At 46.2% G+C, this 27734-nt stretch overlaps 1 protein-coding gene across 1 annotated transcript; it reads right to left on the bottom strand.

Moving 5' to 3' along the window:
• Window positions 1-619: 619 nt before the first annotated feature.
• SLC30A1 (solute carrier family 30 member 1) lies at window positions 620-8511 on the bottom strand. Its single transcript, XM_037071016.1, has 2 exons — window positions 7276-8511; window positions 620-5379 (listed from the first exon to the last, which is right to left on the bottom strand). The coding sequence occupies exons 1-2, from the start codon at window positions 7895-7897 to the stop codon at window positions 4469-4471; spliced, it is 1533 nt and encodes a 510-aa protein (XP_036926911.1). The 5' UTR covers window positions 7898-8511; the 3' UTR covers window positions 620-4468.
• Window positions 8512-27734: the final 19223 nt, after the last annotated feature.

Genomic DNA, 27734 nt, shown 5'->3' with positions numbered 1-27734 from the left:
ACCCTGCACCTCTTCCCTTTTGTCTTAGAGAAACCCTTTCCAAAGATTTTTATGCCTTCTTTGGAATATCCACTGTATTTTCAATTCTATTATATTCACTGCCATTTATTGTCAATGCATTTTTCAGCTCTTTCCCAGTAAAAGTACAGGTTTCTCTTTAAATCCTTTTTATGAGGCTACATTTACGACAGTCCTGAACTCATATAACTAAACTCCTAGATTACTCCTAGGTTAATAGTTCCAGAGGATTATGTGTGAATTACTTAATAATCCTTGATAGTAACTATGCTTACAAATGCGTAATAGCAAGCACCAAGAAGCAGATTAACCTATAGCTACATCAATTCATAAACTTAATGCCTATAAAGAATTTCACAGCCACTATTCCATGTTAGTGAACTTTTGCACTATTATCCTTCCAATTTCCATTAGAATTTTTGCCCACGATTGTTACCCTCCACATCACTGGCCTGTAACCCTGCCATTCCACACACTAACAGCACTCAGGTTGGGCTGCAATTTCTCTTTCAATACCTGAAGTCCATCTCTCTTCTACACACCCAGCCTAGCCTAGCCTAGCCCAGGAGGGGAGGCCATATGCACAAAATAATCAAATCAATATTTAAAAATTAATTTATTTTTCTACTTAACTTTTAATAAGTGAGAAGAAACAGTAGTCTGTCTCATAAAGAACATTTATAATACATAACAATCCATAAAGCCTCATGGTGAGGTAGGAACAGCTTTGGAAAACAATGCACAGTCATAAAACATACAAAAAAATTAGGCAAAAGGTTGCAGCACTGAAGACATTTGATGTGCATCTGCATTGAATGAGATGACGGTTGCATGTAATTGGGCCACATCTGGCCCGAAGGACAGCCTATCGCAAACACAAAACACCACAACATGGAAGTTCCATAAGGAATCACAGAATACACCGCTACACTTCATTGTGCTGTTTCAAGGCAGAACCATGACGTGGGAATTTGTGTCTTTTATATATATAACCACATATATTAATTGTATGTTACATTCCCTTCAGCATCTTTTTGCCAAAGACCATGAAGTTTTTGGTTTGAAAGTTGAAACTGAATGACATACAAAACACTCCTGTGCCGGTGAAAATGACTGCTAAGTATTCCAGAGCTTGTTAGTAAAAGAAAACAGCATTGCCACACAGTGCTGGTAGGGCAACATCAAAATAGTGCTATTACATTTCCATATCAGAGGGTCCAACACTGTATTTGACAGTTTCCACTTAAAAAACAGCAAACAAAAAAAAACCCCTCCAACTTCCCAAGAGTTTTAACACTGCTTCATGACTTAACTGAAACTCTATTAAAATAAATATTTCTATATTGTAGAATTATTCTCCATATTTATGTAAGTGAACATCTTAAGACAGCAGGTAAATAACATCATATCATTCAAATGATATATCTGCTTAGAAACAGTAAAAATCTTCAATCAACTCCATACTACTAAATACTTCACATTAGGTTCCATAGGCCTTTTCCCTCAAACCTTTCAAAAGTTCAAAATTAAATTAAGGATGTTAACCACACACAAAATGTTAACACAGTCTCCTGCCTATTGGGATTTTCCAAAGGTGCTCTGATGGAAATTTTTCCTCTTCCAACTACATACCTTAGTTAGTCAAACATTGTTTTCTAAAACGTTAAAATACATACAGCAAAGTTTTTGAGTTTTTTTTTTAACTTTTTTTTGTAGGTTCTAATCCATACTTTTACAATGCCCTTCTCCCCCACCCCACCCAAAAACAATCCTGTAAGCTAAAAGGTGACAGGGGAGAATTCAATCTCTCTCATCACTAAGGCTGCATTTGGCTTGGAAAAACTTCTGGGCTGGTGTGAATTCAGGCACATGCAGAGCCTTCTCAGTAAACCGAGCCAACAGACACACTGCTAAACACATTCTAAATACACTGATCTTGCTTAGAGACAAGAGCCAGCAGGAGAGGTGCACCTCCTAAAACCGATGCAGTCTTATAAAACAGCATATTTAAATATTGGGCTTAAGTCTCCTAATTCAGCATATTTCCCTCATTTTTTTGGGGACAGAATAAACTATTTTGGAAAGAGACACTTAAATCCCACAATATTTAAATATAAAAGCATTTTTAGAAGCTAATGCTAATATAGCTAAAAATGGGTTAGAAAGTGCATTGGAAAGAAATAAATAATTCTCTGCTAAAACTCAAAAAGTGAGCCCGTGGCCACTGATCATGCTGTGACAATGTCCTTCCGAAAGAGAAGCCTCCCATGATACCACTTTGTGACACACAAGCTACTTAAAAATGATGAACAGTGAAATGACGGAAATCTAAAGGCCGTTCCCTTCCAAGCACTCTTGAAAAAAAAATAGCCCTTGTTCTAAGCTTATCCACCATCTTAAAAAAAGCCTCGTTCAGTTATGTCTTACACATTATACAAATGTAATTAAAAATGACCCCCAAAAAGCATTTGTAAAGCAAACCTCACTGAGTGTATTTTACCAGTCATCCTATTGTATCATTGCTGAAATATTTCTTTAACAAACTATTTTGAGATCTTAATATTTTGTAGCTTAAAGTGTTAAGTCAGGAATGTACGTGATATAGTATAATTTGAAGCTTTCTCTTATTCACTCAATTTCACGTTTAAGTAAATTTTTGCAAATTCAAAGTAACTACCAGCTTAGGAACTAAATCCTACAATATGATAAGAGTATTGAAACATCAAGATGCATTGCAAATTAGCAGGTTAGGGTTTTGGCCCATTATAGTAAATGTGAACTTACAAACTCTGTTTCTAAAATTACCTCATTCTCATTGGAAAAATCAGCTGTTCTTAAATAGGCCCATTGCCAGCAATAGGCTCACCCTAGAAAAAAACCCTACCATCTACCAAAAAAGATCATCCCTTTAAAAAGTTAACTGTCAAAGGCCAGCGCTTTCATCTTAAGACCCATTAAACAAATTCCAAAAGGCTGCCATCCCAAAAGTAGTCAGCTATAAAAGTCACTGAAGTAGTCAGGATACTTTGTTTCTAGAAAAATAGAGCTATACGTGATAACTGATATTAACATTCATTCTTCTGAGGACAAAAATCTACAGTTTCTTCACAAAGCATAATCCCTCTACATAAAAAAAAATATATAACTTAAATACCCTTAAATAATGAGTGTATGGATTTGAAATCCACAGCAACAACAAAAAGCCAAGAACAATTTCCTGTGTAGGTTTTGTGGACTCTCGCAAAATAAGCCATTATTAGGAGATCTGAGCAGTATCAAGACAGGATGATTTACAAATCTTCATTATTAATTTGGCCTTAACTCGTTTTGCTTTTTAAGAACTTAATATACAAATTGCATTAGCCTTCAGATTTCTTTTCTCTCCCAAGTCAGTGGCTCTTGGCAAAATACAAACATCGCTGGTTGTTTGAAAAGCTGCATTTGAATCCATTCGTATGGGTTACTATGAGAAACACCAACAATTTGGAAGGTTCATTAATAAGCCTGTATTTAATATGCAATTATCAGACTGAGTTGAACTTCCTTAAAGACATTCACTGGATATATTTTGTGAGTAAACTTTCAGTTCAGTGTTTGTGATACTAATCTTTCAAAAGAAAGTAAGGCTGGTGAGCAGGTCCATGTTTTAGACTAACTTCGGTGAGAGAAAGCAGGTTCCAATTCTCAGAATAATTTAGAAATGTAGTCTCAGTATTACTTTACAATAATCTAAATATTTAATTTGGTAAACATTCTCCCCTGCACTTACTCCCCATATGCCCTATTACATGTAAACCATAGTTCAATTTGTTAACTATTTCTCACTGTTTATTAGAATAATACTCAGCAATATAGAATACAGGATAATAACTGATATATTATAAATAACCCATGTGAAGAAAAAAATGAAACTTCCTATGAATATCCACAAGTCACTCTTAAAATATGCTGCCATTATGCTATGTAATGGTCTTCAAGAACAAGTAAATATTACCTAAGTATCAAAGGAAAAAAGCTGCTGGTTTTTAAGTCTAGTAATTATAATCTAATAAACAAAGCATAACACTGGGGGAAAAGAAAAGCAGAGAAATTCCAGTAACAATTTTAATTTATTAATTCCCCCTAATTTATTTTTCTCCATGGAAAAACTGGAAATCAAATGTCATTGTTATATAAGGTTTATACTTCCTTTAAACAAAAATGTAACATAGTGTTAAAACTGGCTTTCCAAAAAGTGTTATAGCATAGCTGTACTATGCACTAAGAACCACAAAGTTGTAATATATAGAACTCTGTTAAGCAGTCCCATTATGTTCTTACAAAAATAGAGTTAAGCTGTGTGACCAGGCAAGGACTTCAATTATACTACTTGGCAAACTCAGAATTTCAATGGAGTCTTTTTCCTCTTGCAGGTTAAAGCAAAAGTCAAATATCACATCTGTTTCAAGACTCACAAAGATGATTCAGGTTGTTTGTTTGGCATTTTTTTAATCTCTATCACAACGGCAGGGATGTTTTCAACTTTAGTCCTCCTGGGCTTCTCTAGATTGTCACTAAGTTCTACACAAGAAATGCTAACTGCTGGGGCCTTTTCTGCATCCTTTCCAGAGTGGGCTTGTGGCCGAGTCCCACAACATTGCTTCAAAGCACACTGAGTTCTGCAGGCAAGTTCACAGGGGACTACACCTGATTTGGAGCCTACACTAGCAAATTCGGGCTGAATAGTAGTAGCGTGAATTCCGTGATTATGGAAAACGTCTTTAATGATTTTAGCCACCTGCATGTATGATGTTGGATCTTCACATTTTATGTGAGCAGTGGCAATGATTCTGCTTCCAGCAAGTTGCCAAACATGTAATTCATGAACTTCCTCAACTCCTTCGACATCTCGAAGTTCTTTTACCAAATTTCTGATATCAATTTGTTTAGGAACAGTTTGTAGAAGAATAAGAGCAGATTCCTTAAGTAATGGGTAAGTTGTGTAAAGAAGTATACAAACCATTACAATACAAAGAGTTGGATCTAAATACAGCACCCAGCAAGGACCAGCCTCATTCACTGGCGAATGAGTACTATTCATCATGTCTACAAACGCTTTGCAGGGGTCAGGTGTACATGGGTTCACACAGAACTCCCCTTCAGGACAACCTCGCCAAGAAAAGTAAAAGACCAAGGCATTAATTACTACAATCACTGAACCCAAAGCATCTCCGAAGACATGCAGAAAAACTCCACGCATGTTCAGTTGTGCGGTGTTATCATCATCATCCTCATCTTCTTCCAATTCCATGTGATCAGCTTCTCTGATAAGATTCCCATTCACTTGTACTTCCGTTCCATCATTTCTGGACTTTTCTGGATCTGCAGAGAAATACAAATTCTGCATCAAATATTCTTAATTTTAAAAATGTGCTTGGGGCAATTTAATCTAAATGACATACTGGGACTAAGCCAGGGCACAATGGCCAGGGATAAATTAAGTACTTAAGATGATAGTTTTCTTATTCTCCTCACCACCTTACCTCCCTCACACTCATAAAAGTTCCTCTTCTGTGGAAGTGGGGTCCTATGAACATGCCAATCTACTCTCTGGCAAGTACCAAAATGAAAACAAAATTGAATGCTAACGCCCCAAATTAAATGCAACTATGGATAAAGCTAATACAAAGGCCCGATTTGACACAGAGCTCTAGTCACTTTTTTGTCTTTAAGGTGTTATGGTTAACTTTTAAACGTTTATTGTGAGTTCCTTGGTAGAAAGGATATAGAAACCGGCAGATCAACAATATAAAGTTATCAACAATCACAGAGTAACCTCAGCAAAAGTTTAGTTGCAACTAAGTGATCATTATCTACCCTACTTTTCTGGAATATTTTTTAAATTTCAGGTTTGAGATCTAACTGACATAACATTGTAAGATTTTGAGAGTGTACACATGGTGACTTGTGATTTGTATGTATTATAAAAGAATCTCCCTCCCTTCTATTTAATTAACACACCCATCACCGCACATATTTATCAGGGATTTTTTTTGGGGGGGGGGTTGGTGAGAACATGTAAGTTCTGCCTCTTAGCAAACTTCAGTTAAACAATACAGTATTATGAACTGTAGTCCCCATGTATTATTGCACAGCTCCTCAAACCTTATCATCTTACAGCTGAAAGTCTGTGCCTTTTCCCTATCTGCCCAAACCCTATCTTCCACCAAACGCACTGATCTGGGAAAGGGAATAGGCACACCAGAGCAGCTTGATTTTCTTTGGAATAACACCCTGCCACATGGGAGAGAAAATTCAATTATTTACTAAGCCTTTTCAATATACAACTTGAATTCCATTAACCTAAAATCCTGCATCTTGGGAAAAAAAAAGGAAAACTGTCTATGAGGTATCATACAACTAGGTAAACAAATATAAATAGAAAAAACTGGGAGGAAATACAAACTGTTCATCTCATTGAGCTTGGGCGGTAGGGCATTGGTTGACTCCTTTTTCCATCTCCTTTCTTTCAACATTTATTTTCCAAATTCCCTTCAAGATTATACTTATAGTGAACAGCATCCATTAAAATTTACGATGAGTTAATTACCATCACTCTTATTTTAGTGATTGAAAAATCCTAAGTGAAATCTTGAACATGCCTAGACAGGTCCTAAGAGTAGGATTTTCAGAATTCAGGTTGAGATTTTAGACAATTAACTGAAACATAGCGTTGCTGGTTCAAAAAAGAAACATTTTTGAGCTCAGGAAAAGTCAATGGCTAGCTGGCCCTGAATATAATATTAATGCACTTGTTTAAAAGGGCATAAGCACCACTAGGATTTAAAACAGCCCACAACTAAGAACGAATTGGTCATTTTATTTCCCAATGGGGCCAAGAAACTGAATTAGGAAACATTTTTGACCCTTTAAAAACCGAAAGCGGTCTCTTGAAAAGACAGGCTGTTAGGACAGCCAAGGGCGGTGGCACACTGCAGCGGGCTGTCACCTCCAGACCCTTCTCCCACTGTCACAAGCACAGTCCCTACTTACACCGCAGACGTGCCCCCAGGCTGCTAACACTGGCGCTGAAAGGGGTCCCACTCGCACGCCTTCCCCGGCGGGGGCGGGACCTGCACGGAGCGGGAAGGCGACGGCACAGCGCGTAGCGCAGGCCGACTCGGGCACCAGGGGGCGTGCGGGCCAACCTGCCCCGGCCCGGTTGGGGTCCGGGTTCCCCAAACCCAACCACCTGAGGCGGCGACTTTCTCTCCTCACCTGTCCCGTCCAGTTTCAGCCCGTTGGAGTTGCTACTATTGGTCACTAGGGTGTTGGTCTCCTCCTGGTCAGGTCTCTGGTTGCCTGGGCTCGCGTTGTTATCGCTGTCCCCGGAGCGGTTGCTCTTGCCGCGGACCCCCTTGGAGAGGCCGTGGCTGTGGCCGTGACCCCCATGCGAGTGGCCGTGGCCGGAGTTGTTGCCGAAGCCGCTGTGATGGTGAAAGAGGCAAAGCCCCAGCACGTTGACCACCAGCCCCGCCACGCCGACCCCGAGGACCACCAGCGGCTGCTGCATCTCGTGCGGCTCGATGAAGCGCTCGATGGCCTCCAGCAGGATGGCGAAGCAGAGGCCAGTCAGGAAGATGGCGTTCACCAGAGCCCCCATCACTTCGGCCCGGATCCAGCCGAACGTGTTCTTCTGGGTGGCGTGGGTCCGGCGGGCGAAGCGCTCGGCCACTAGTGCCACCACCAGCGCCAGCACGTCCGACAGCATGTGGAAGGAGTCGGAAAGCATCGCCAGCGACGAGGTCACCCTGCTCACCACCACCTCCAGCACCATGAACATGAAGGTCAGCATCAGCATGCACAGAAGCCGGCCGCGGTTCCGACCCCAGCACCCCATGGCTGCGGCTCAGGGGCCCGCCAAGCGCGGCCCGGACACTTGGGAGGCGGTGGCTGCGAGGCGCCGAGGGTCGTTCTACGACCCCGCAAAGGAAGGAGGACGGCGCGGGGCTCTCAACACCCGAGCCTGGCCGCTGAGGGGCCTCCGGGGCGGGATGGAGGTGAGCTCCGGGTCAAGCCGCCAAACCTTTGCGCCTGTGGACTTCCACGGCGGGCCGGCGGCGCGCAGCTCCTCAGGCGTCGGTCCTTGGAGCCGGGGCGGAGGCCCCGCTCAGCCCCAGTAGCCTCCACACCCGCAGCGGGCCGGCGGAGGTGGCGGCGTTGGGGAGCTGGGGTTACCGGAGCCTAGGGATCAAGAGCTCGACCAGGGGCAAGAGCTGGCGGTCAGCGGGGGCGGGCGACGGGCAGCTCCGCGCTGCGAAGGCTGCGAGCATCTGCAGGCTTTCGGCGCAGGTCTCCCCTCCGCTGGTCGCTCGGCTGTGGCTCGGCTTGAGTAGCTGACGCCGGGGCAGCTAAAAAGGCGGCGGCCACAGCATCTGCACTCGGCCCGGTGTCGGGCGCCTTCTTCGCCCCCCCGCCTTTGCAGACGGTTTACAAAAAAACTTTGCTTTGCACTCGGAACCCCCGTTTTCACACGGACCCGAGTGTGACAAGGCTTCGACGCACCGCCCATCGGGCCCGGCACGCTTACCCATTGGCCAGAACTCCTTCACGACAGCCGCCTCATCCCGCCCATCCGTGTTCGCTATTGGATGAAGTCTCGGCGGAGCGGTAGGGGGCGGTACCGCGACCTCAACAGATGGGGGCGGGGCCTTTCCCTCAGAGCCGGGCGTGGGCTGGGGGGCCGCGGCCGGGTGCAGCGGCGGGCGTCGTGGGGGAGGGTCGGGGGCGCGGGCCGCGTGCAGCAGGAGGGGGAGGGGCAGACGGAGTTCCCGTATTTGGCGGGGCCTCCACTTTAACGCAGCGGATCTGCGCAGCCCACCGCACACCTGCAGGGGACGGGTAGCAAAGAGACTTTGATCCTGGGAGCCGAGTCCACGTGGGGCGGGCCGCTCGGCCGCTGTGTGGAGGACTGCAGCCTGGGAGGGGTCGGCAGGGACCGTGTTCTGTGCCGGGCCTCGGTGTGCGCCTTCCTGTCAAAAGAACCTAGATTAGGCGACAGACTCATAAACAAGTGCCGCACGTAACTTGTGGCTCTGCCAACACCGATCTGAGGAGTTAGCACTTTAGGGCGGTCCTGAGACCAAATCCTTGTGTTTCTAAAGCAAATCACCCACATCACCGGCATCCCTAGGAGACCCTGTGTAAAATCAGATATGTGTCACTGATTATCTAAGGACAGTTTAGGGCAGTTTCTCCAAGTGGGAGAAACCGGGGTTCTGGCCCTTCCCCGCTTGTCAGCTGTGTGAATTTAGGTAAGTCAACCAATCTGTCTAGACTTGTTTCTTCGCATGAGATCCCTTCCGACTCTTAAATTCTAAGGCTCTATGATTTAACAACATTTTATTTATAGTCTACAAACAGCGGAACCCTGTGTTGGTTGCTATGGGGAAGAGGGGGGGCAGTAAGAATACAGAAAAATGAGCTTCTGTCCAGGTGGAGGTAAAATATAAACATAAAATTTTAAAATTATCATGAAATACTCTTAATAAATTATGGCAACACTATTTTAGATTACGTGTATATGTGCCGTGCTCTAGAGATTGGTTAACCTGGAAACGAAGGTTTCCTGAGCCTAAGTGGGGGGGGGGGGGGTGGCANACAAAGGGGGGGGGGGGGGGGGTGGCATCTCAGTAGCCTGAGCTGGGCCACCAAAGGCCTCACCACAGCCCCTGAACTGAAGGAAGGACCCCCAGCTGCTCCGGAGGTCACAAGACTCAGTGCTGGTGCCCTGGGATGGGCATGTAAGCGTGTTTGAAGCTGTACTATTCTGCATTTTTTAATATTTCTGGCATTTATTTTCACTTGTAATGTGGTGTTTCTGATCTGTCCTCCCAGACTAGAGAAATCTTCTGTTGCTGTCCTGCAGGAATGGAAGAGAAGGGAGGATAGTTTCCAAAGCATTATAAAGGAAGAATAGCTATGATTCGATGATTAATTGGGTAGTGGGAGGGTAGACCCTAAGGAGGAGAATTTAACAAAGATAGTCCAATGTTTTTAACCTGACAAGGAAGATACTGCCGGAAGCAGGTGAGGAAGCTGGGGAAGGGTGCAGAGGCAAGGAACTGAATTTAAGGGCAACTAGCCCTTACTGAGCCCTTTTTAATGTGCTGAATTTGAAAAGAAGTCTGGATGATGTTATTGCTGAGGAGTAGGGTTTGGGGACTTTCATAATGTCCTCTCCTTATGGACAGGAGTGGACAGTTGGCATTTATCTGAGCATACGTGCAAACACAGCTTCAAACCTTTCAACTGAACTTCCCATTCAGAACTTGGGGATCCACTTATGGGTCAAGATATCTTATGGAAATGGTCAGGAGGCTGTTGGAAGACCATTTGCCTCCCACTGGAGGCAAAATGCTGTGTCTCTTTATCTAAAAAAAAAATGGATTCCTTCAAATGTGAGAATTTAATGCCAAAGAGGAAGCAATGGGGAGATGTAGAAGGTGGGGATACTCAGCAAACGGGGTAGCTATCCATCCCTTCAGCAACTAAGTGGCCTGAATTGGGAGATGTTAGGCCCCTATAAAAACAGGCTGTTAGGTTCAATTCAACTCAACAGGCACCTATGGGAACTAGTTGGTGCAAGCATTTTTTTCTCTTGTAAGCCATTTCCCAGACAATGTGCTTTATTCTCTCATAGACATGGGTGGGGAGTGGGGGGTGGGAGGTACATTTTCCAGGTTAAAAAAAGTTACAGTCACATACTTCATAAACAGTAATATTATTTACATAATGGCAAAACAGTTCAGTCAAATAAAGTTGTCTTTTTCCTAGCATTGTGTAGAAAATAATACTTTGGTAGCTTGATTCTGATTGGTCTCATCACAGCTGGTTTTCCCAGCACAGTGTCAGCTCAGCCAGGAGTGGGTTAGGGAAACTGTACAGTTAGTCACCAGCACCCCTGGAGAGTGTGGCCCCAGGTTGAGTCAACCAGCTTGGCTTTTCTTCCTAATGCTTGAGAGCTCTCCTGATCATTTGCTTGCTACCCGAACCAACTGAACTCAGCCTACTTTAAAGATGAGAGAACAATGCTCACTTTGGAAAGAGACTGCCAGTTTGAGAGAAAGTCAAATGTTTAACACAATCTCTGCTCAGAGCCCTCTGAGTAGGACCTCTCCCAGCTCTCTGTGCCTAGCTCCTCTGACCTGGAGCTTCTAGGCTCCAAAAGCTAACCTGCAGGTTATCAGTCCAAAATATGGGTTTAAAAGGATTCTTATAAAAAGCTGCTGAATGCAGACCCACTTCTGAGTCTTGGTTATCAAAAATTATGCGTGTCTGAAGCTGTACCATGGAAAGGCTGAGGAAGAAAACCGTGTGAAACCCAGGCTGCCCTGGATTGGGGTGGCTGACAGTAAATCACCACCTTCTAATGTTCTACCTTAAAATAAAAACGATGGGGAAATCAGATCTGTTTTATTCTGGAATGCACTTAAATAATTATTACAAATATACGCTAAAATCTCTGGCAACAATACCAGGGCCAAGGTTTGAATTTTAAGCCGCTTCCTGAGGGAACAGGCAGGAGAACAAAGAATAAACAAGTAACAATGCAGTAATAAAACCCAGAAATATCATAAAAGGGATCAGGGGTATAAGGGAAATCCTATAAAAGGGTCAGAACAGGAAAGCCTACAAGGAAGCAAAGGGAAAACAGGAACAGAGCGGGGGAGCAGAATGTGTACCGAGAGGCCTGGGACAATCACTCGGCTTTTTGTATTTGTTGGTTAAGCTAAAGAATGGCAGGTGAGGTTGACCGGCCAAGGAGAACTCATTTCTCTCAAAGACTGAAAACTGGATTTACGTCCTCCAGGTCATCTAGAAATAAAGGCACCGACGCCTATACTGAAAGGCTCATTAACAGCATTTGTGAATTTCTGGGGTGCAGTGTTCCATAAAAACAAGAAATTGTTGAAGGTTCAGGTGGCCAGTTGAAAGGTTCAAGCTGAATGTCAGTTGTAAGGTGTAGACTGAATGCCCATTGTTTAGCCCTTCTCCTCTGGGGGCTGGAGATTGTAATAAAAGGACAAAGTACTGAAGCCGTAAAAAAAATGAAGTTCCATTTTCAAGCATGTTTCTGGGACTCTGTCCCTCACAGGTACATAAAGATGATGCTGACCAGTACAGCATTTTGATAGTACCACACACCTAATTAGTTCTAGAAGGATCGGGGAAGTGATCCTTAAAAGTTACTGTGTGACTTTGGACAAGTTATTAAATCTCTCTGGGCCTCACTTTTCGCATCTTTTCAGTGAGGAGTGTAAGATACGGTATCTTCACTGGAGTTTAGATGTGAGTCAAGGGGAGGGTGCTGCCTGGGTGATACTCTTAGGGGGCGCCTTTCAGGCCACCTGTACTTGACATCAACCTGAATCCGGGGCTGACTTTTCAACTTGCGGATTCAGGAACTGCATTTTTATCATTTCACCTGGGAGGAACTGATTCACATGGACTCAAAATGGACTAATTTGCTGGCCAGATTCCCAGTTGGTTCACTTTCTCTGTCTAGAGGAGAGAGCTCATTGCACAGAGCCTGCCTGCCTCCCTCTTGCTGGGCAGGGCCTCTCAGAAGGAAGGCGGCAGGGAGAGAGGAGAATGAGACCCTCAAGAAGCTGGATCTTCTTGAGATGCAATTAATTGGATGCCCACCCTTGAAATCTGCCGTGATAACATTCTAGGTTCTAATACACTTTTCAAAGTCCTTCCATATCCCTTATTGAAGGTGCATGATGACCCAGTGACATTTGCCAGGTGGATTCCACAGGTGGTGGGCTGAGACCCCAAGAAATGGTGAAAGGTACTCAAGGTGCCATGGCTGGTGAAGCCCTGGTTGCACCAGGAGCATTTTTATTTTTAACTTCACATCCAAGTTTTGGGGCAGCAAACCAAGGGTGAGACCTCACATGCACTACTATAAATTCTGTTGCTCAGCTCAGTTTTAAAGGTTTCTGGTTCTATGATTTCCTTATTAATTTGTAATTACTATAAGGACTAAGGGGAGGTGGCCTACTTGTGAGTGACACCTCTTTAACAGGTCACTCCAGCGTCTGATTCCCTAGTGGTGTGTTCCAAAATTGGATTCTGTTCACACATAAGTCTGTAGGATGAATTAGCTTAATTCTCCTGCCTATGGCTTCTATTCATTTCTTACTTGCAATTTCTTTAACAACCGGGATGCCTTCCAAAGAACTAAATTAGTGAAAATACTGCCCCCTCACCTGGGGTATCTTGTTAAAATGCAGGTTCTGGTTCAGTACGGTCTGCAGTGAGGCCTGGGATTTCCAATAGGCCCCTGGGGGATGCCCATGTTGGTGGCCCCCAGACCACACTTTGAGGACCAAGGTGTTAGAAACTTCTTTTTTTTAACCCTGGAAGGGGGTTATTATGTGGGGTTAACATAGTCCCATCAAAAAAGTATCCTCAACCTTAAAAAAAAGGTTTTTAATTTTACTTTTTATTTTATATTCATCTGTCATATTTGAATTTTATGTTGTAATGAACACTATCACTTCTATATTAAAATGTTAAAATGAAATCAAATATCTTATCCTGGTAGGAAAGCACTGCTTAAAATTAATCAAACTGCAGGAGTGAAGAAGAAAGCATTCTAGTTTTTGCTTTCACTCTGTCAGATAAAAATAATTACTTTACAGCTTTTGGAAACATGTGGTTACTCTGACTGGCATTTACTTGTGGCTTCTGAAGTCTGAATAATAGGTTGGGCTGAGGACTCAGAGTATGAATGGGGGTCTCTTTCATTTTCCAACAAGCAATGCCTTTCCCATCAGGCAATACTGATCAAATCCTCTGAAAAAGCCTAAGAGGCTGGAAATGAAGAAGAGGTGTTTAATATTCCGGTTGCACCGGGAGCAGCAGAGGTCACCACGAAGAGTAGATGGGAGGTGGGAGTAGAGATGCTTCCATCCGCCTGTCTGCTAGCTCTGGAGGAAGAGAGCAAAGACCTAGCTTCGTGGTGGCTGCGTCTACAGACCTTCCCCATGAGTCCTTCTTATGGACGTTATGCTTTAATGGGCCTTAGACTTATTCCATCATAGGTTAGAGTTGACCATCTCCTAATCTCAAGAGGGACATTATTCAGCGCCATTGTGCCATTGTCTTAAAAGTAACCACAGGCAAAACTGTGGGGACTGCATTGCTAGGTGCTGTTCAGCTGCCCTCAAATTCCAGAGCAATGCTTTAATGGAAGAACCAGTGTGTGCTGAATCAGGGCCAGTGGAGATGGGCTGCCTCCCGGTAGGGACCCTAGGAAGGTGGAAGAGCTAAGTCTAATGGGAAAGTGTCTGGCTGCGCATGCTGGGAGGATGCGCTGGTCAGTTTTCCTGTGATCCTGTGGCCTGACTCCCAGTCTAGGCCTACATGTCCCTCACAGCAGTTACTGAGCACTTCTCACAGGTCTCCCACTCCTGCCCTCCTCCAACCTATTTAACCCAGTGCTTTCTGATCCATGTTCTTATCCATCAGTGCTTACGTGGCCTTCTTGTGCAAAATCCTCAGTGGCCACCCGTTACCCACAGTATAAGGCGCATTTTATCTAGGTGTGTAAGGTGTCCTGCGTGTGACTTTAACTTGTCTGTCCGAACTTATCTCTCATTTCTCCACTCAAATGACCTCAAGTGACAGTTCCAAGTGACCTGATGTCGCTGTGCCTCCATGTCCTCAAATGGACCAAACTAATGTATATCACTGGGTTGCTATACATTAGATGAGTTAATACACTTCAGATATTTAGGACAATACTGGGAACATGGAGAGGACTTGCGATGGATTGAATGACGCACTTCCCCCCCAAAACGTGCGCATGCCCTAATTTCTGGAAACGATGAATGTGACCTTAGAAAAAGGGTTCTTTGCAGATATAATTACGAAGCTGAAAAAAGATGATCCCGGGTTACCCAGGTGGACCCTAAATCCAATGACAAGTGCACTAGTAAGAGACACACAGTGGTGACTGAGAGGTTTTCTTAGGCTCCGCCGAGGAAGAAATGCCAATCAGCCATAAAGTGGGCAATAAAGAGCTTTATTGGGGTTTGTGCACCCCGGGTGAGGTTCCCCGGTCTGCAGAGTAGAGCCGGGGAAGTCACACCCAAGCAGGGAATGTAGTGGGGTTTTATTTTCGTTGGCTCCCCGTGGGAGCTGGGGATGGGTCCCCTCTGAACAAAGCAACAATACAGCATTGGTGGTCTCTTCCTCAGACTCAGGTTACTGTGAGGATGTCCGTCTTGATAAAGTCCAGCCAGAACTTCTTCCTATCCCCGCCCACCCTAACATTCCAACCTTTTTTTAAAAAAATATTTTATTAATTTATCTTTAGAGGGGAAAGGAAGGAGAGAGAGAGAGAATATCAATGTATGGTTGCCTCTCATGGGTCCCCTGATGGGAACTGGCCTGCAACCCAGGCATGTGCCCTGACTGGGAATCGAACTGCGATACTCTGGTTCACAGGCCCACCCTCAATCCACTGAGCTATTCCAGCCAGGGCCATTCCAACCTCTTTGATAGGATAAGAGGTGTCAAGTTCCATCTGACTGCTTCCTGTTGACAGGAGGGGTGTAGAGGAGAGGGCCTAGAGGTCAGCTATTTCTCATTCACCAGGGAGAGGGGAGGAGGTTTGTGTCTGAAGCAACATCTGGTGAAAAGTAACCCTGGAAGCCTCTCGGATCCTTTCCTGGAGGAATCTCAGGAAACAGGGGCCAAGCATTAATAGTATGCAGATTACTATGATTGGCCCTAGGACCGGGGCCAGGGTGGTAAAAAATAGGGAACGCCACCGCAGGGTTATTTCAAGAGTGGTGGGGTCTTGGCCTAAGCTGTGGGGTCAGCACAGTCGGGAAGCAGGGGAAAGCTGAGGAGGAGTTAATGGTCCACAGCAGCGTTCCATTGCACCAGAAAAAGTACCTGGGGGGCTGGTAGCGGTTCCCGATATCTGCACGGTCTGGTCGCATGAGGAAGCGCTTGCAGTAGTGTAACCTACTTTGGGACTGTTCATTATGTTTTGAAAGAGAGGTACATCCTTTAGGAAAAAAGGTGTCGGGGAGTTTGTGACCTTGAGGGGAGTGCGTATGGGAACTGCCGCAACAGGGGGGCGGTAGTAGGGGCAGCCTCCATGTGTGTCTGGCCACAGTTTGCACTTACTTTTTGTCTGGTCATAGAGGAAGCAGAGAGTGTGCCATCCATACTGGGCAGTCCAGCCGTCTAGCCCTCTATAGCCACTTTGGGGAGCAGAGAGACGGATGTAGAGCAACCGGGGGTGGGGGGCAGTCCGCAAAAGTGACAGAGCCAGAATTTACCTGTCCATTTCTGCGATATATTTCATGTACGAAGAATCTCTAGATGTATTTGGTTTGTAGGTTAGGAGGGGTTTTTGGCAGGGGTGGGTAAGCAAGAAGGAGGAGAAGGAGGATTTATAGAGACTTCATTGGGAGAACCTGGTGTTTTAGTAAAGCAGACTCGGGTATCTCCTATGGGCTGCGCTGACCACTTTCCTGAGGCAGGGGCCGGCTTAAGGCAGGAGAGGTGGACCCACACTGGCTGACCTACCAGTTTTGCTGCTGTGGGGGTGGTTAAAATGACAGTATGAGGCCTGTCCGCTCCGCTCCGCTGGAGCGGTCCAGGTCAGAGTTCTTTGAGTAATACCTGGTCTCCAGGCTGTAGGAGAGTGACTGGGCCTGTCTCCGGACACTCCCACAGGAGGAAGAACTCTGTCTGCATGTTCACGGAGAAGATGCNCATTTCCTGGGTGCCTGCCCTGCTGGAGGAGAGTGGAGTACTCTGGGGGGGGGGGGGGCGGTGTATAGGCGGGGCGAACATTAGTGGTCAGAAAGAGGATGGGTGTGGCAGGGTTTGTGTGGTGAGTTCGAGCTACAGCATCCGCCCGAGCATTGCCATGGGAAACAGTGTCCTGTGAGGCCTGGCAACCCTTACAGTGGACCACTGCTATGACAGTGGGCAGGTCTGTGGCCTGGAGGAGTTTGGCAATGAGGGAGGCATTAACAACAGGTGAACCTTTAGTAGTGCGGAAGCCCCTTTCCTTCCACAAAGCCGAGTGGTTATGAACAATCAAGAAAGCATATTTGGAGTCTGTATAGATTGTAAATGGTCTAGAGGCTGACCCAGGAAGTCTAGTACTTCTGGGCAAGAGAGGGCAGGCTCTATGTCCGTAGTGGGGGTTGGAAGGAGGGTAGATGGGTTGAGGCCCAGTGAGAGCTGGAGGGACAGGGCTGTCCCCTCAAAGAACAGGAGGTGGAATTCCTGTAGACGGGAAGGGCTCAAAAGAGAGAGAGAGCTCAGTGGGATAGCAGGTCTGTAAGGCGATGAGAGGAAAATACAGTAACAGGTTGGCATAGAGTGAGTTTGAGGGCTTCCTTCCCAAGTTCAGCCGCACTCCCTAATGCCCAGAGGCATGGCTGCCATTCACGAAGGGTAGGGTCAATCTGTTTTGATAAGTAGGCAGCTGGACAGTATGTTGGGCCTACCAGTTGGGCTAAGACTCCCACTACAATTCTCTGTCTCTTGTCTGTAAACAGATGGAAAGGACGGGAGGGATTGGGACGACTCAGGGAGGGGGCCTGTAACAGCATGTCCCGCAGGATGGTAAAGGCTTTTTGCACTAATTTGGGGGATGTGAGGGGGCCAGTAGGAGCATCTTTGGCTGCTTCATATAGCGGCTTGGCAAGTAGGGCAAAGTTGGGGACCCAGTGTCTGAAAAATCCAACTAGCCCCAAGAAAGATAGAATTTGATATCCTGTCGCAGGTGGTTGGAGATTGCGGAGGAGCTGAGTGCGGTCCACTATGAGACTACGTGAGGTAGGCAAAAGGGTGAGACCTAAGTAGGTGACTTGTTGGCTTGACAACTGAGCCTTGTCAAGGGAGACTCGGTATCCTTTTGGGGCAAGGAAGTTAAGGAGATCTGCAGTATGTTGTCTGGAATCTTGCAAAGTGGGGCTGCAGAGAAGGAGGTCATCTACATGTTGGAGGACTTTGCTGGAACAGGAAGCTAAGTCCTGAGCTGAAGCCTGATCAAATAGATGGGGGCTATCTCTAAACCCTTGTGGCAAGACTGTCCATGTGAGCTGTTGTGACAGAGCAGTGTCAGGGTCTGTTCATGTGAAGGCGAAAAGACACTGGGACTCTGGGTGTAGTGGGATAGTGAAGAAGACATCTTTGAGGTCTAGAACTGAGAAGTGGGTTGTATTAGGAGGAATGTGAGAGAGAATAGTATAGGGGTTATGTTTGCATGATCTGAAGAGTGGTGCCTAATAATTGCAGAACATCCTGTCTTAGGAGTGGAATAGGGCAGGAGGGTATGACAAGGAATGGATGGGACAAGGGAAAGCCGTCCAGACTGCAGCTAAGCAGGGGGGTTTGCCACGGACTAGATGGGGTCCCATCAATCCCCATGACCAAGATCTGGGAAGGAGTAAGAGGTCCTGAAAAAGATGGTAAAACAGAGAAGGTAGCCCCCATGTCCACTAGGAAAGAAATGGACTTACCCACTACCTGTGCATTACCTTGGGCTCAGCGAGGGTGATAGGGGTCTTCAAGTCCGGGCCGCTTCAATCACCTAGGAGTCCGAGAAGTCCCGGAGCGACCAGGGAAGAGTCTGCACCTTGATCAGCTGGTCCCCCATGTGGAGAGACACTAGGGATGAGCCTCTAAGGAGACAGGCATCCCTCCAGTGGCCAAGCTGCTGGCAATCAGGGCAAGGCTTCCTTGGTGGCTGGGGTTGAGGACACTGGAGAGCCCAGTGCCCTTTTTTGCCACACTTGAAACAGGCCCCCCCGGTGGGGTGTTCTTTGGCTCGGACTTAGGCTTCACCCCGCGCCGGTGTTTGTTGCCAGCCGTAGGGTGGCTAGTATGACCTGGGTTTGCAGGGCTACTTTTCGCTGTAGGCGAGCCTGGCAGGCAGCCTCAGCCTCTGCTTCCTGGTTATTGAAAACCTTAAATGCCATATTTACCAGATCTCAGATGGGGGTTTGAGGGCCATCCTTGGCCTTTTTCAGTTTCCTTCTAATATCTGGGGTGGACTGGGAGATAAAGTGAGTAGCTAGGACAGTGGCCCCAGCATTAGAAGTCAGGTCAAGGCAGGTATGGAGCACCATTGCCTCATTTAGTCTGTTGAGAAACAGTGCTGGATTTTTTCCGGGGCCTTGGGTGACCTCCCTGAGCTTATCGTAATTGACTGCTTTCTGGGCAGATTGGTGCATACCTGCTATCAGGCACTCAACCATTTGGTCACAGCATCTCCAACCTGTCTGTCCTACCTGGTAGCCTCAGCCTGGTTCTGCCTCTGGCATGGCTTCAGCCTGTACTGGCATTAGGGGATTAGTGGTGTGGGTTTGGTCTGCATGAGCCCTAGCTGCAGTCTGGATGCAGTTGCGCTCGTCCGGGGTCATGGTGGAAGTTAAAATGATGTCCAGGTCATGTCATGTGACATCATAAGCCTGATGTCACATGACATCATGTGACATGACATCATAAGCCTGGGCTAGGTACTGGAATTCCTTGATAAAATTGGTAGGGTTAGTGGAGAATGAGCCTAGGCATTTTTCAATTGAAGAGAGGTCAGCTAGTGAAAAAGGAACATGGACCTGAACTACACCTTCTGCTTCTGCCACTTCCCGGAGGGGGCAAATGTGGGAGTCTAGGGGCTCTAGATTCAGGCCAGAGCGAATTTGTGAGCTGACCAGGGAAGAAAGGTCTTCAGAGTGAGGGGGAAAATCGGCAGAGAGGGGAGGGTGGGGCTGGAGTAGCCCATTGGAGGGAGCTGATGAGGAGCAGGAGGAGGAAGGGTAGCAGGGTCTTCAGGGGAAGGGGAGAATCTGGTTGAGAAGGGAGGGGCCAGGACTGAAGTAGCTGATGGCAGGGACTGATAAGGAGGAAAAGAAGGAGGAGCAGCAACGCCTGGGGCAGGGGGAGAAACTGGTTGAGAAGGGAAGGCCCGCAGCTGCAGTGGCTGCTAGCAGAGAGCTGATGATGAGGAGGAGGAGGAGGGGTAACAGGGTCTTCAGGGGAATCAGAGAAGGAGGAGGAAGGCTCCAGGGCAGCAGGCTTAGGAGGCTGGGCAGGGTCAGGTTTCCCTCGGGCAAGGAGAACTTGCCAGGGAGCTGGGCGGGAGCACAAGGCCCAAAAGCTCTGAATGTAGGGGACCTCAGACCATTTGCCAGTCCGTCTGCAAAAATTATTTAGGTCAGTAAGGGTAACAAAATTAAAAGTGCCTTTAGGAGGCCAGGTCTCACGATTATTGAGCTGATATAATGGCCAGGCCATAGTGGATAGAAAAATCAGCCGTTTTCGCTTGAGGCCAAGATCAATTACTTTCAAATTTTTTCAGAAGGCACCCTAGAGGTGATTTAGGATCTGGCTTGGAGTCCTGCCCCACCATTCCTGTTCCAGCGGCAGATGGAAATCAGTGTCCCTCAACCCAATCTGCTGATCCAGTTGGTAAAAATGAGGATCTAGGCCCAGGGACGTCTCCTCGGGTGCCTACAGCCTCTCTGCTGAGGAGGGCAGTCCCTCCCAGAAGGGTCACCCCCACACAGCGCTGGGATTTGGTGGAGAGCAGTCTCTCTAGCAGACTGGGGCCAGAATCAGTGTTCGGGGGCCAGAAACTTAAGGGCAGTGGCACTTACCCTGGTTCTTTGTCTGGACTGGTGGGGTGGCCATGAGGCTTTCTCGGGGAGTAGGGAGAGGAGTGGTCTTCAGCAGAGAACAACCCCTCCCAGGTTTCGGCACCAAATGAGAGGTTTTCTTAGGCTCCGCCGAGAAAGAAATGCCAATCAGCCATAAAATAGGCAATAAAGAGCTTTATTGGGGTTTGTGCACCCCGGGTGAGGTTCCCTGGTCTGCAGAGTGGGGCCGGGGAAGTCACGCCCAAGCAGGGAATGTAGTGGGGTTTTATTGTCATTGGCTCCCCGTGGGAGCTGGGGATTGGTCCCCTGTGAACAAAGCAGCAATACAGCATTGGTGGTCTCTTCCTCAGACTCAGGTTACTGTGAGGATGTCCGTCTGGACAAAGTCCAGCCGGAGCTTCCTTCTATCTCCGCCCACCCTAACAGTGACTAGACAGACAAGAAAAGAGCACGTGAAGATGGAGACAGATTTTCAGGGAACGCCCACCGCCACCGGAAGCTTGAAGAGGCAAGGACAGGAGTCTCCCCTAGGCCTTCTGGAGGGAACACAGCCCTGCCTACATGTAGATTTTAGACTTCTGCCTTCAGAACCATGAAAAAGCAAATATCGGTGGTTCTGAGCCACTAAGTTTGTGGAAATTTGTTATGGCGGCCGCAGGACACTAACACAAGGCCCATTACATTGTAGCTATTATTGTTAATGAATCCCCATCTGTGCCTTTTCCTCACCCTCTCAGCGACAGTTTTTATCTCACTGTTCTCTTCAAGCATCTCACACAGTCCTTTGCAAGTAGAAAAGTGGAATAAATGTTTATTGTAATGAAGGAAGGGAGGAAAACTGTCTACCCTTACCACTTCCTTGGCGCGATATACCCACAGTAGCATTTCCGACTGTCCTATTCCATAAACTCTGGCATTCAGTGACGAGAGCGTCCATTCCGTGCTTTCCATCTGCTGCCCTGTACGTACCTTGGTGTGTCCCTCCCTCCACAAAGCTACTTTCTGTATCCTCAGGTCCTAGCACATAGTAAGTAACTCAAGTCTGTGGCAATAATAATCATCCCATTGTCAAAAGTCATTTGACTTTTTTCAGTCATTCTAGAGTCTCCCAGGCCCTTGCACGTACTGTGTTCTTGTTGATGCTAACAGCTTGGTCTTAAATTAACTGTCTTTCTGTACTGCCACAGAACCTTCCAGTCGGTCCCAGGATATTTCAAGGAGGAGCTAATGAAAGATGAGCTTGACCCGGCTCATTCTTCTGCTGGGTACACTTGTATTGAGATGAGTGGGCTACAGTCCTAGGCCTGACAGTCTTTTCCTTACGCATACAGAGAAGTTGGTTTTCCCAATGGTTCTCACAGGGGAATTACTCTGGTGTCCGTTCACTTGTGAGCCTGTTTTCTGTGTGACCCACATCACTCCTCACGTGGGTGGGCAGCCCTATGCCTCTGCCTCAGGGACTTGACTCAGCCTTAAGCTTCTCCCGACAAGTCTTCTCATGGAAGGTCTCTTGTATCCCCCTTCACACAGTCCAAGTCCTCCAAGATTGACTACCGCTTACTAATGCAATGCCAGATTAACTTAAAAAAAAAAAAGGTCCTCTTATTTGGACATATCTTCAAACTTAGAAAGAGTCTCCAGGAACCCCATACACCCTTGACTTAGGTTTACATATTCTCAAGGTTTTATCCATTCACTCAGCCTTGTGCTCTCCTCACATGTATGTATGTATGCACGAGGGTCCTTGACCCCTGAATATTGTGTGCCTTTCCTGAAAGTAGGAATAGTACCATCATAATCACAGTACATTTACCAACTGTATACATTTATGTTAGCCCTGGCTGGTGTCGCTCCGTGGATTGAGCGCCAGACTGTGAACCAAAGGGTCATTCGTTCGATCCCTGGTCAGGGCACATGCCTGGGTACATGCCTTGGTTGTGGACCAGGTCCCTAGTAGGGGGTGTTTGAGAGGCAGCCACACATCGATGTTTCCCTCTCTTCCTCCTTCCCCTCTGTCTAAAAATTAAATAAATAAGTAAACCTACATTGGTACTTACCCATATTCCAATTCTGTCCTTCGATTTAATCATGTATTTCGTATCGTCGTCCGCACCACCACTTCCTGTACAACGTGACGTCTAGGAAACAGCTTGCATTCAGTTGTCTTTCAATCTGGAACATTTCTACAACCTTTCTTTGAACTTTATAATGCTGATCCTTTTTAAAGAATACAGTTCACCTTGCCTTTTAAAAAATGATAACATTCTCATATTGCATTTATCTGATGTTTTATTTGTGCACTCTTGGCTGGAATATGGCAAAATTAACATGAGCGTGTCACAGCTGGAGGCACCCCACATCCATCTGCCTGTTACTGGTCATGTACGTGTCTCTCTCCATCAAGGTATTTCTTCATTTCTCCACTGGGTAATTTTTTTTCTCTCCCTTGAAGTGATAAGCAGTCTCTGGAGAGATACTTTAAGACCTTGCAAACATCTTGCTCATTAACATTTCTCCCTTGGATTTCATATCCATTGATGGGCCTATCTTTACTCTGATGACCGCCAAATGGCAACCTTCCAGGTCTAGCAGTCCCTCCACATTTACCCACAACACTCAGTATTTTATTTATTTATTTATTTATTTATTTATTTATTCATCTATCACAAGCAAAGGACTAATGCATATTATTTTTTCAGTGCTTTATAATTCATCACTGTACTTAATTTGGGTGCTGACTTTGTCCTAATTTAACCCATGGCACCCCCTTCAAGCTGCTCCTAGGTCATATATTTAGCGTAAGTTTCTGGATTTTGACTGAAAGGTAAAAACACTATACTTTCGTGGTTATTCTATGCTCTCTGGCACAACAGGAGAGCGTGTGGTGCAATGGTTAAGGGTTGGGAACCGAGGTAGATCTAGGGTTGATTCTGGCTTCTCTGTTTATTGGCAATGTTTCTTGGGTAGATTGCTTACCCTTTCTATGCCTCCGTTTCCTCGTGATACGGGGTAATATTAGAAGTTACCAAATGGGGATGTAGTGAGAATAAAGTGAGATCATATATAGCAACTGCATGTCACCGTAGCATGACTGAGTGATACATAAGTACCTGAGGCGTGTGGGCTAGTGGCAGCATTTCATTCCCCCACGTGACAGCTTGTGCGTGGTCTAGGTTGTCTCCGTTGCTACCTCTGCTCCCTACTAATAGCAGCTGCTATTCAAAAGTCACCCCAGATTTATATCTGTCTGCCCTTTTCCAATGTATTTCAGTTCACTGAGTTGTTGACTGTGGGTTTGCAGGGACCCACAGATCATCAATGCCCTGCTACCCTTTGGTTGAAGACGAGAAGTCTGTGCACTGAGAGGTTAGCTCTCTGGCTCCGGGTCACCCTGGAGGAGTGGAAGGGCTCGGAAGGGTGTCCAGTCTTCAGCTACACATTCTGTATGACAAATGCCATCTCTACCACGATCAAGAGCAACATTCATTCTGCTTCTTTGCCCAGTCGAGGGCTATTATTCAAAGTGTCAGTGGGAGAGCATCTCATTTTGTGTATGACTCATCTTCACTCCAAGATTAACATGCTCCACTTTTATTCTTTGCCTCCCCCTCAGTTTCACATCCAGCAGAGGCCCTGAGAGTCTCTTCGCCCTATGCACCCCACCCCCCGCCCCCCGCCCCTGCTCCCACTGCCCTCGCCCCCTCCCAATCTGCACTGTTCCTCCTGGCCCCAGACTATCCCACCATCCTCAGATTCCACTGGCCCCTTTGGTTGGACTTTGGTTCAAGAAAGGCATGTCTTCCTGAAATATCCCTCTGATCTGTTGAAAATAGAAGAAAGAAGAACACTTAAGTAACAAGCAGCAGATGTACAGGAACAAATGTCCATAGGCTTCCGACCCTCTGTTAAACTCCAAGTGTTAGAGCAACGCGTATGTATTTCTGAACATATGTATTTTATTTCCACTTCCTCCTCCTCAAAAAAGGGGGGGATTCTTCCGATATGCTGGGATTTTGTTGAACAAAATAGACCTGAAAATGAACGTACCACTGGCTGCAACTTTAGGGATGTTTTTATTGTGCCAAGATCTTAGGTTGTGAGCTATTTTTTGAAACACGCTTTGACCTGTATAAAACTTGAGCCTGCTTACCTCAAAGTGCTAGTAAAACGCTGAACTATTTGCAGATGCAATGATATGATGAGTGGGGGTTACTTCAAAATAATCCAGGGTGGGGTGGGAAAGTGCGCATGTGGGAGGTGGACGGAGCAAGATCGGCTATTAATTGATAAAATTCGGAGGAGAGGAGGCGCTTCTGTACCTTTGTCTATAATTAAAAGTTTTTAAATGCAAGTTGCAGTTTCCATAATTTGCTTTCTGCTCCCCTCCCCCATTTGTTTCCCATTTACTCTGCTGCTTCCAAATCTGCCCTTTCTGGAGAGCCAGCTCAGCCTGGGCACCCTTTAATAAAAGCTTCCTGGTTACTTTAATCACCTAAAATGCCAACACCATTCAGCCCCTAAGTGTGAATTTCCTTGCATTAACCTGTGTTCGTCTTGTAGCCCCATTAGTCTGGATGCTCATGAAGGGAAGGGACTTACACCTTACACTTTGGGGTAAACTCCACTCTGCCTGGCCTGCAGCTGGACTCAGTCATTGCTCCCTAAAGGATGGACAAGGTTTGTTGGTAATGGGAGAGACTGGTGGAAAGTGTCAATGTAAAGAATAGGCTGTAGATTTGTCATGTATATTTTTTAAAGCTCTTCTGCCTCGAGTTCACAATATCTTATTTCACCCTAAGGGAGAACTGGCTTAAGATAAAATTTTTCCCCTAGTTGAAGCATTTCTTGTTGGATAGTGATTCAAGAGCAACTGATGCAAATACCTGTGGATAGTTTGCCCCGAAGGAGACTTAAAGCAATAAAATCTTAAGCGCAGAGATAATCTTAGAACTCTGCATCTCCTCCCATTCATTGCACAGTCTAATTAAAGGAGGAGGTAGGGTGGGAAAGTATCAGGAAGAAAATGTCAGTTGTTAGCTCTCAGAAATTTGCCCGGGGAGCCATCTAAGAACCGTCTCGTTTTAGGCTTGTCCATGCTGGTTTAATGCAGGGGTGAGAGCCAAATTCAAAAGGAATCTCACTGGGTTGCAGTTTGCTTACGAGTTTCCGCATGCGCACTGATCTTTCAGCAGTGGGGCTTTTTTTTCAGACCTGGGGAAGAGCCACTGCAAAGGTGGGACGAGTCCCGGAAACGTTTCTCCATCTTTCTTCTCCCACTAGGAAGCAAGGGGGATCACCCCTATGGTAGGGCTGTCTCCCAGCCCTACGTCCTCCTTGGAAGGAGTACCATAGCCTCCCTCTGAATCAGATTTTACTTTAGTAAATAGCCCTCAGAATCAGAAAAAGCCCTTCCATCAGCCTAACCCGAGAGCCTTCAGCCTGCAGGTTCCTATGGTCAAGGATGCTGCCGCCCCATACCTTCTGTATGGGCGTGCCTTGCTTCATCGTCCTTGGCTTGACTGTCCTCTGCAGATACAGCATTTTTTTTACAAATTGAAGGTTTGCGGCAACCCTGCCTCGAGCAAGTCTGTGGGCTCATTTTTCCAACAGGCTCAGCGGATGGTTAGCATTTTTCAACAATAAAGCGTTTTTAAATTAAAGTGTGCACATTGTATTTTAGACATCATGCTATTGCACACTTAATAGCGTACCATGTAAGCATAATTTTTATATGCACGGGGAGACAAAACGTTCACGAGGCTCGCTTTATTGTGACACTCGCTTTATTGCAGTGGTCTGGAACGAAACCCGCGACACCTCCGGTATGCCTGTGTTTGCATTCCATCGATTGGTCTGTCAGACGTCTCCGGGAAAAAACGGCCCCTGGAGACGATGGGTGAGGGAAGCACGATTGTCTGACAGGCAGGCAGGGCAGAAAAGAGCCAAAATACAGAACAGTCTTCCTCTGCTCGCTGACAGGCTCCCCACAGAGCCTGTCTGAGTGGGCCTTTCAGGACTTCCCTGGAGCTGACCCTTCAACAGAACAAGGAGGCCTCACAGGAGAGGAACCACTCATCTCTCCATCAAACATGAGGTGGGAAGGTAGAAAGAATAACAGCAAGAGAGAGTTTAGTTAGACATAAGGAAGAACTGTAAGGAAGTACGAACTTGAACCAGTAGGTTGGAGGCATTATGAAGCCTTTGCCCCCAATCCTTAGTCTTGGACGGTTTCATTATTCACCTGCAGTGAAGCAAGTGAACCAAATGACCTCTTGAAATCCCTTCCAGCTCTAGTGTCCTTTGATTCCAGAAACCCAGCAGTGTTTCCTTCTGCTCTGGTTGTACTCTGAACTCCAGGCAGGTCACCTTGGCTGGGCTTTAATCACTCAGTCTCAACTGGAAAACACAGGTGGTTGTAATAGGTGGCAAGTCCAAGCGTCCAGGTAGCTGTACAACTCAACGTTGCCAGATTGCTGCTACGTAAGGCAGTGCTTCTGCGACGGTGGGTGATGGTGTGTGACTACGCTCCTGAAGATAGGCCCAGTGGGGAGGTTGGGTAGAAGTTTTCCAGGTTATCTAAAGGATGTTTTCCTGCAGGAGGAGTGCATTTTAATGTTCTTTTAGGAGTAAATAAGGGGCGCTTCTTTTCCAAAAGGGAGTTCTAAGGCAGCTTGCATTTCTTTCCCCCAACACCCTGAAATGCTTTCTAACTACGGCATGAGTTAAACTTACACACGACGCTGAGCATGCTTAACTAATATTGTGGTTTGTGTCTCCTACATGCAATGAAAATGCCCACACTACAATTCAGTGGCTTTGAGAGAAAGGACTAGGAAAGGACAGCAGCTCTCAGAAAGCAGCAGCATAAAAGGGGACTTCTTCTACAAAGCTTTGGGCAGACTGTGAGTTTGAGAGCCAGGTTTTGTAAGCAAGAGACCACAGACACAAACCACAGGGCATTAAGCCTGCACGTCTGGGAAACAGGGAGGCACACAACACACATGTTCCTGTCTCGTCTCTACAGTGGCA

The sequence above is a fragment of the Sturnira hondurensis genome, unplaced genomic scaffold (genome assembly GCF_014824575.4).
Source record: "Sturnira hondurensis isolate 20B ecotype Veracruz unplaced genomic scaffold, ASM1482457v3 Scaffold0019216, whole genome shotgun sequence".
In the NCBI taxonomy this organism is placed as follows: domain Eukaryota; kingdom Metazoa; phylum Chordata; class Mammalia; order Chiroptera; family Phyllostomidae; genus Sturnira; species Sturnira hondurensis.
This window is presented reverse-complemented; position numbering and strand designations above follow the sequence as displayed.

Excerpts from the sequence above, each read along its gene's own strand:
- SLC30A1 (XM_037071016.1), bottom strand. The coding sequence starts at position 7,897 with ATGGGGTGCTGGGGTCGGAACCGCGGCCGGCTTCTGTGCATGCTGATG. Across the intron at positions 5,380-7,275 it reads GCTGAAACTGGACGGGACAG|ATCCAGAAAAGTCCAGAAAT; the intron begins GTGAGGAGAGAA and ends ATTTCTCTGCAG.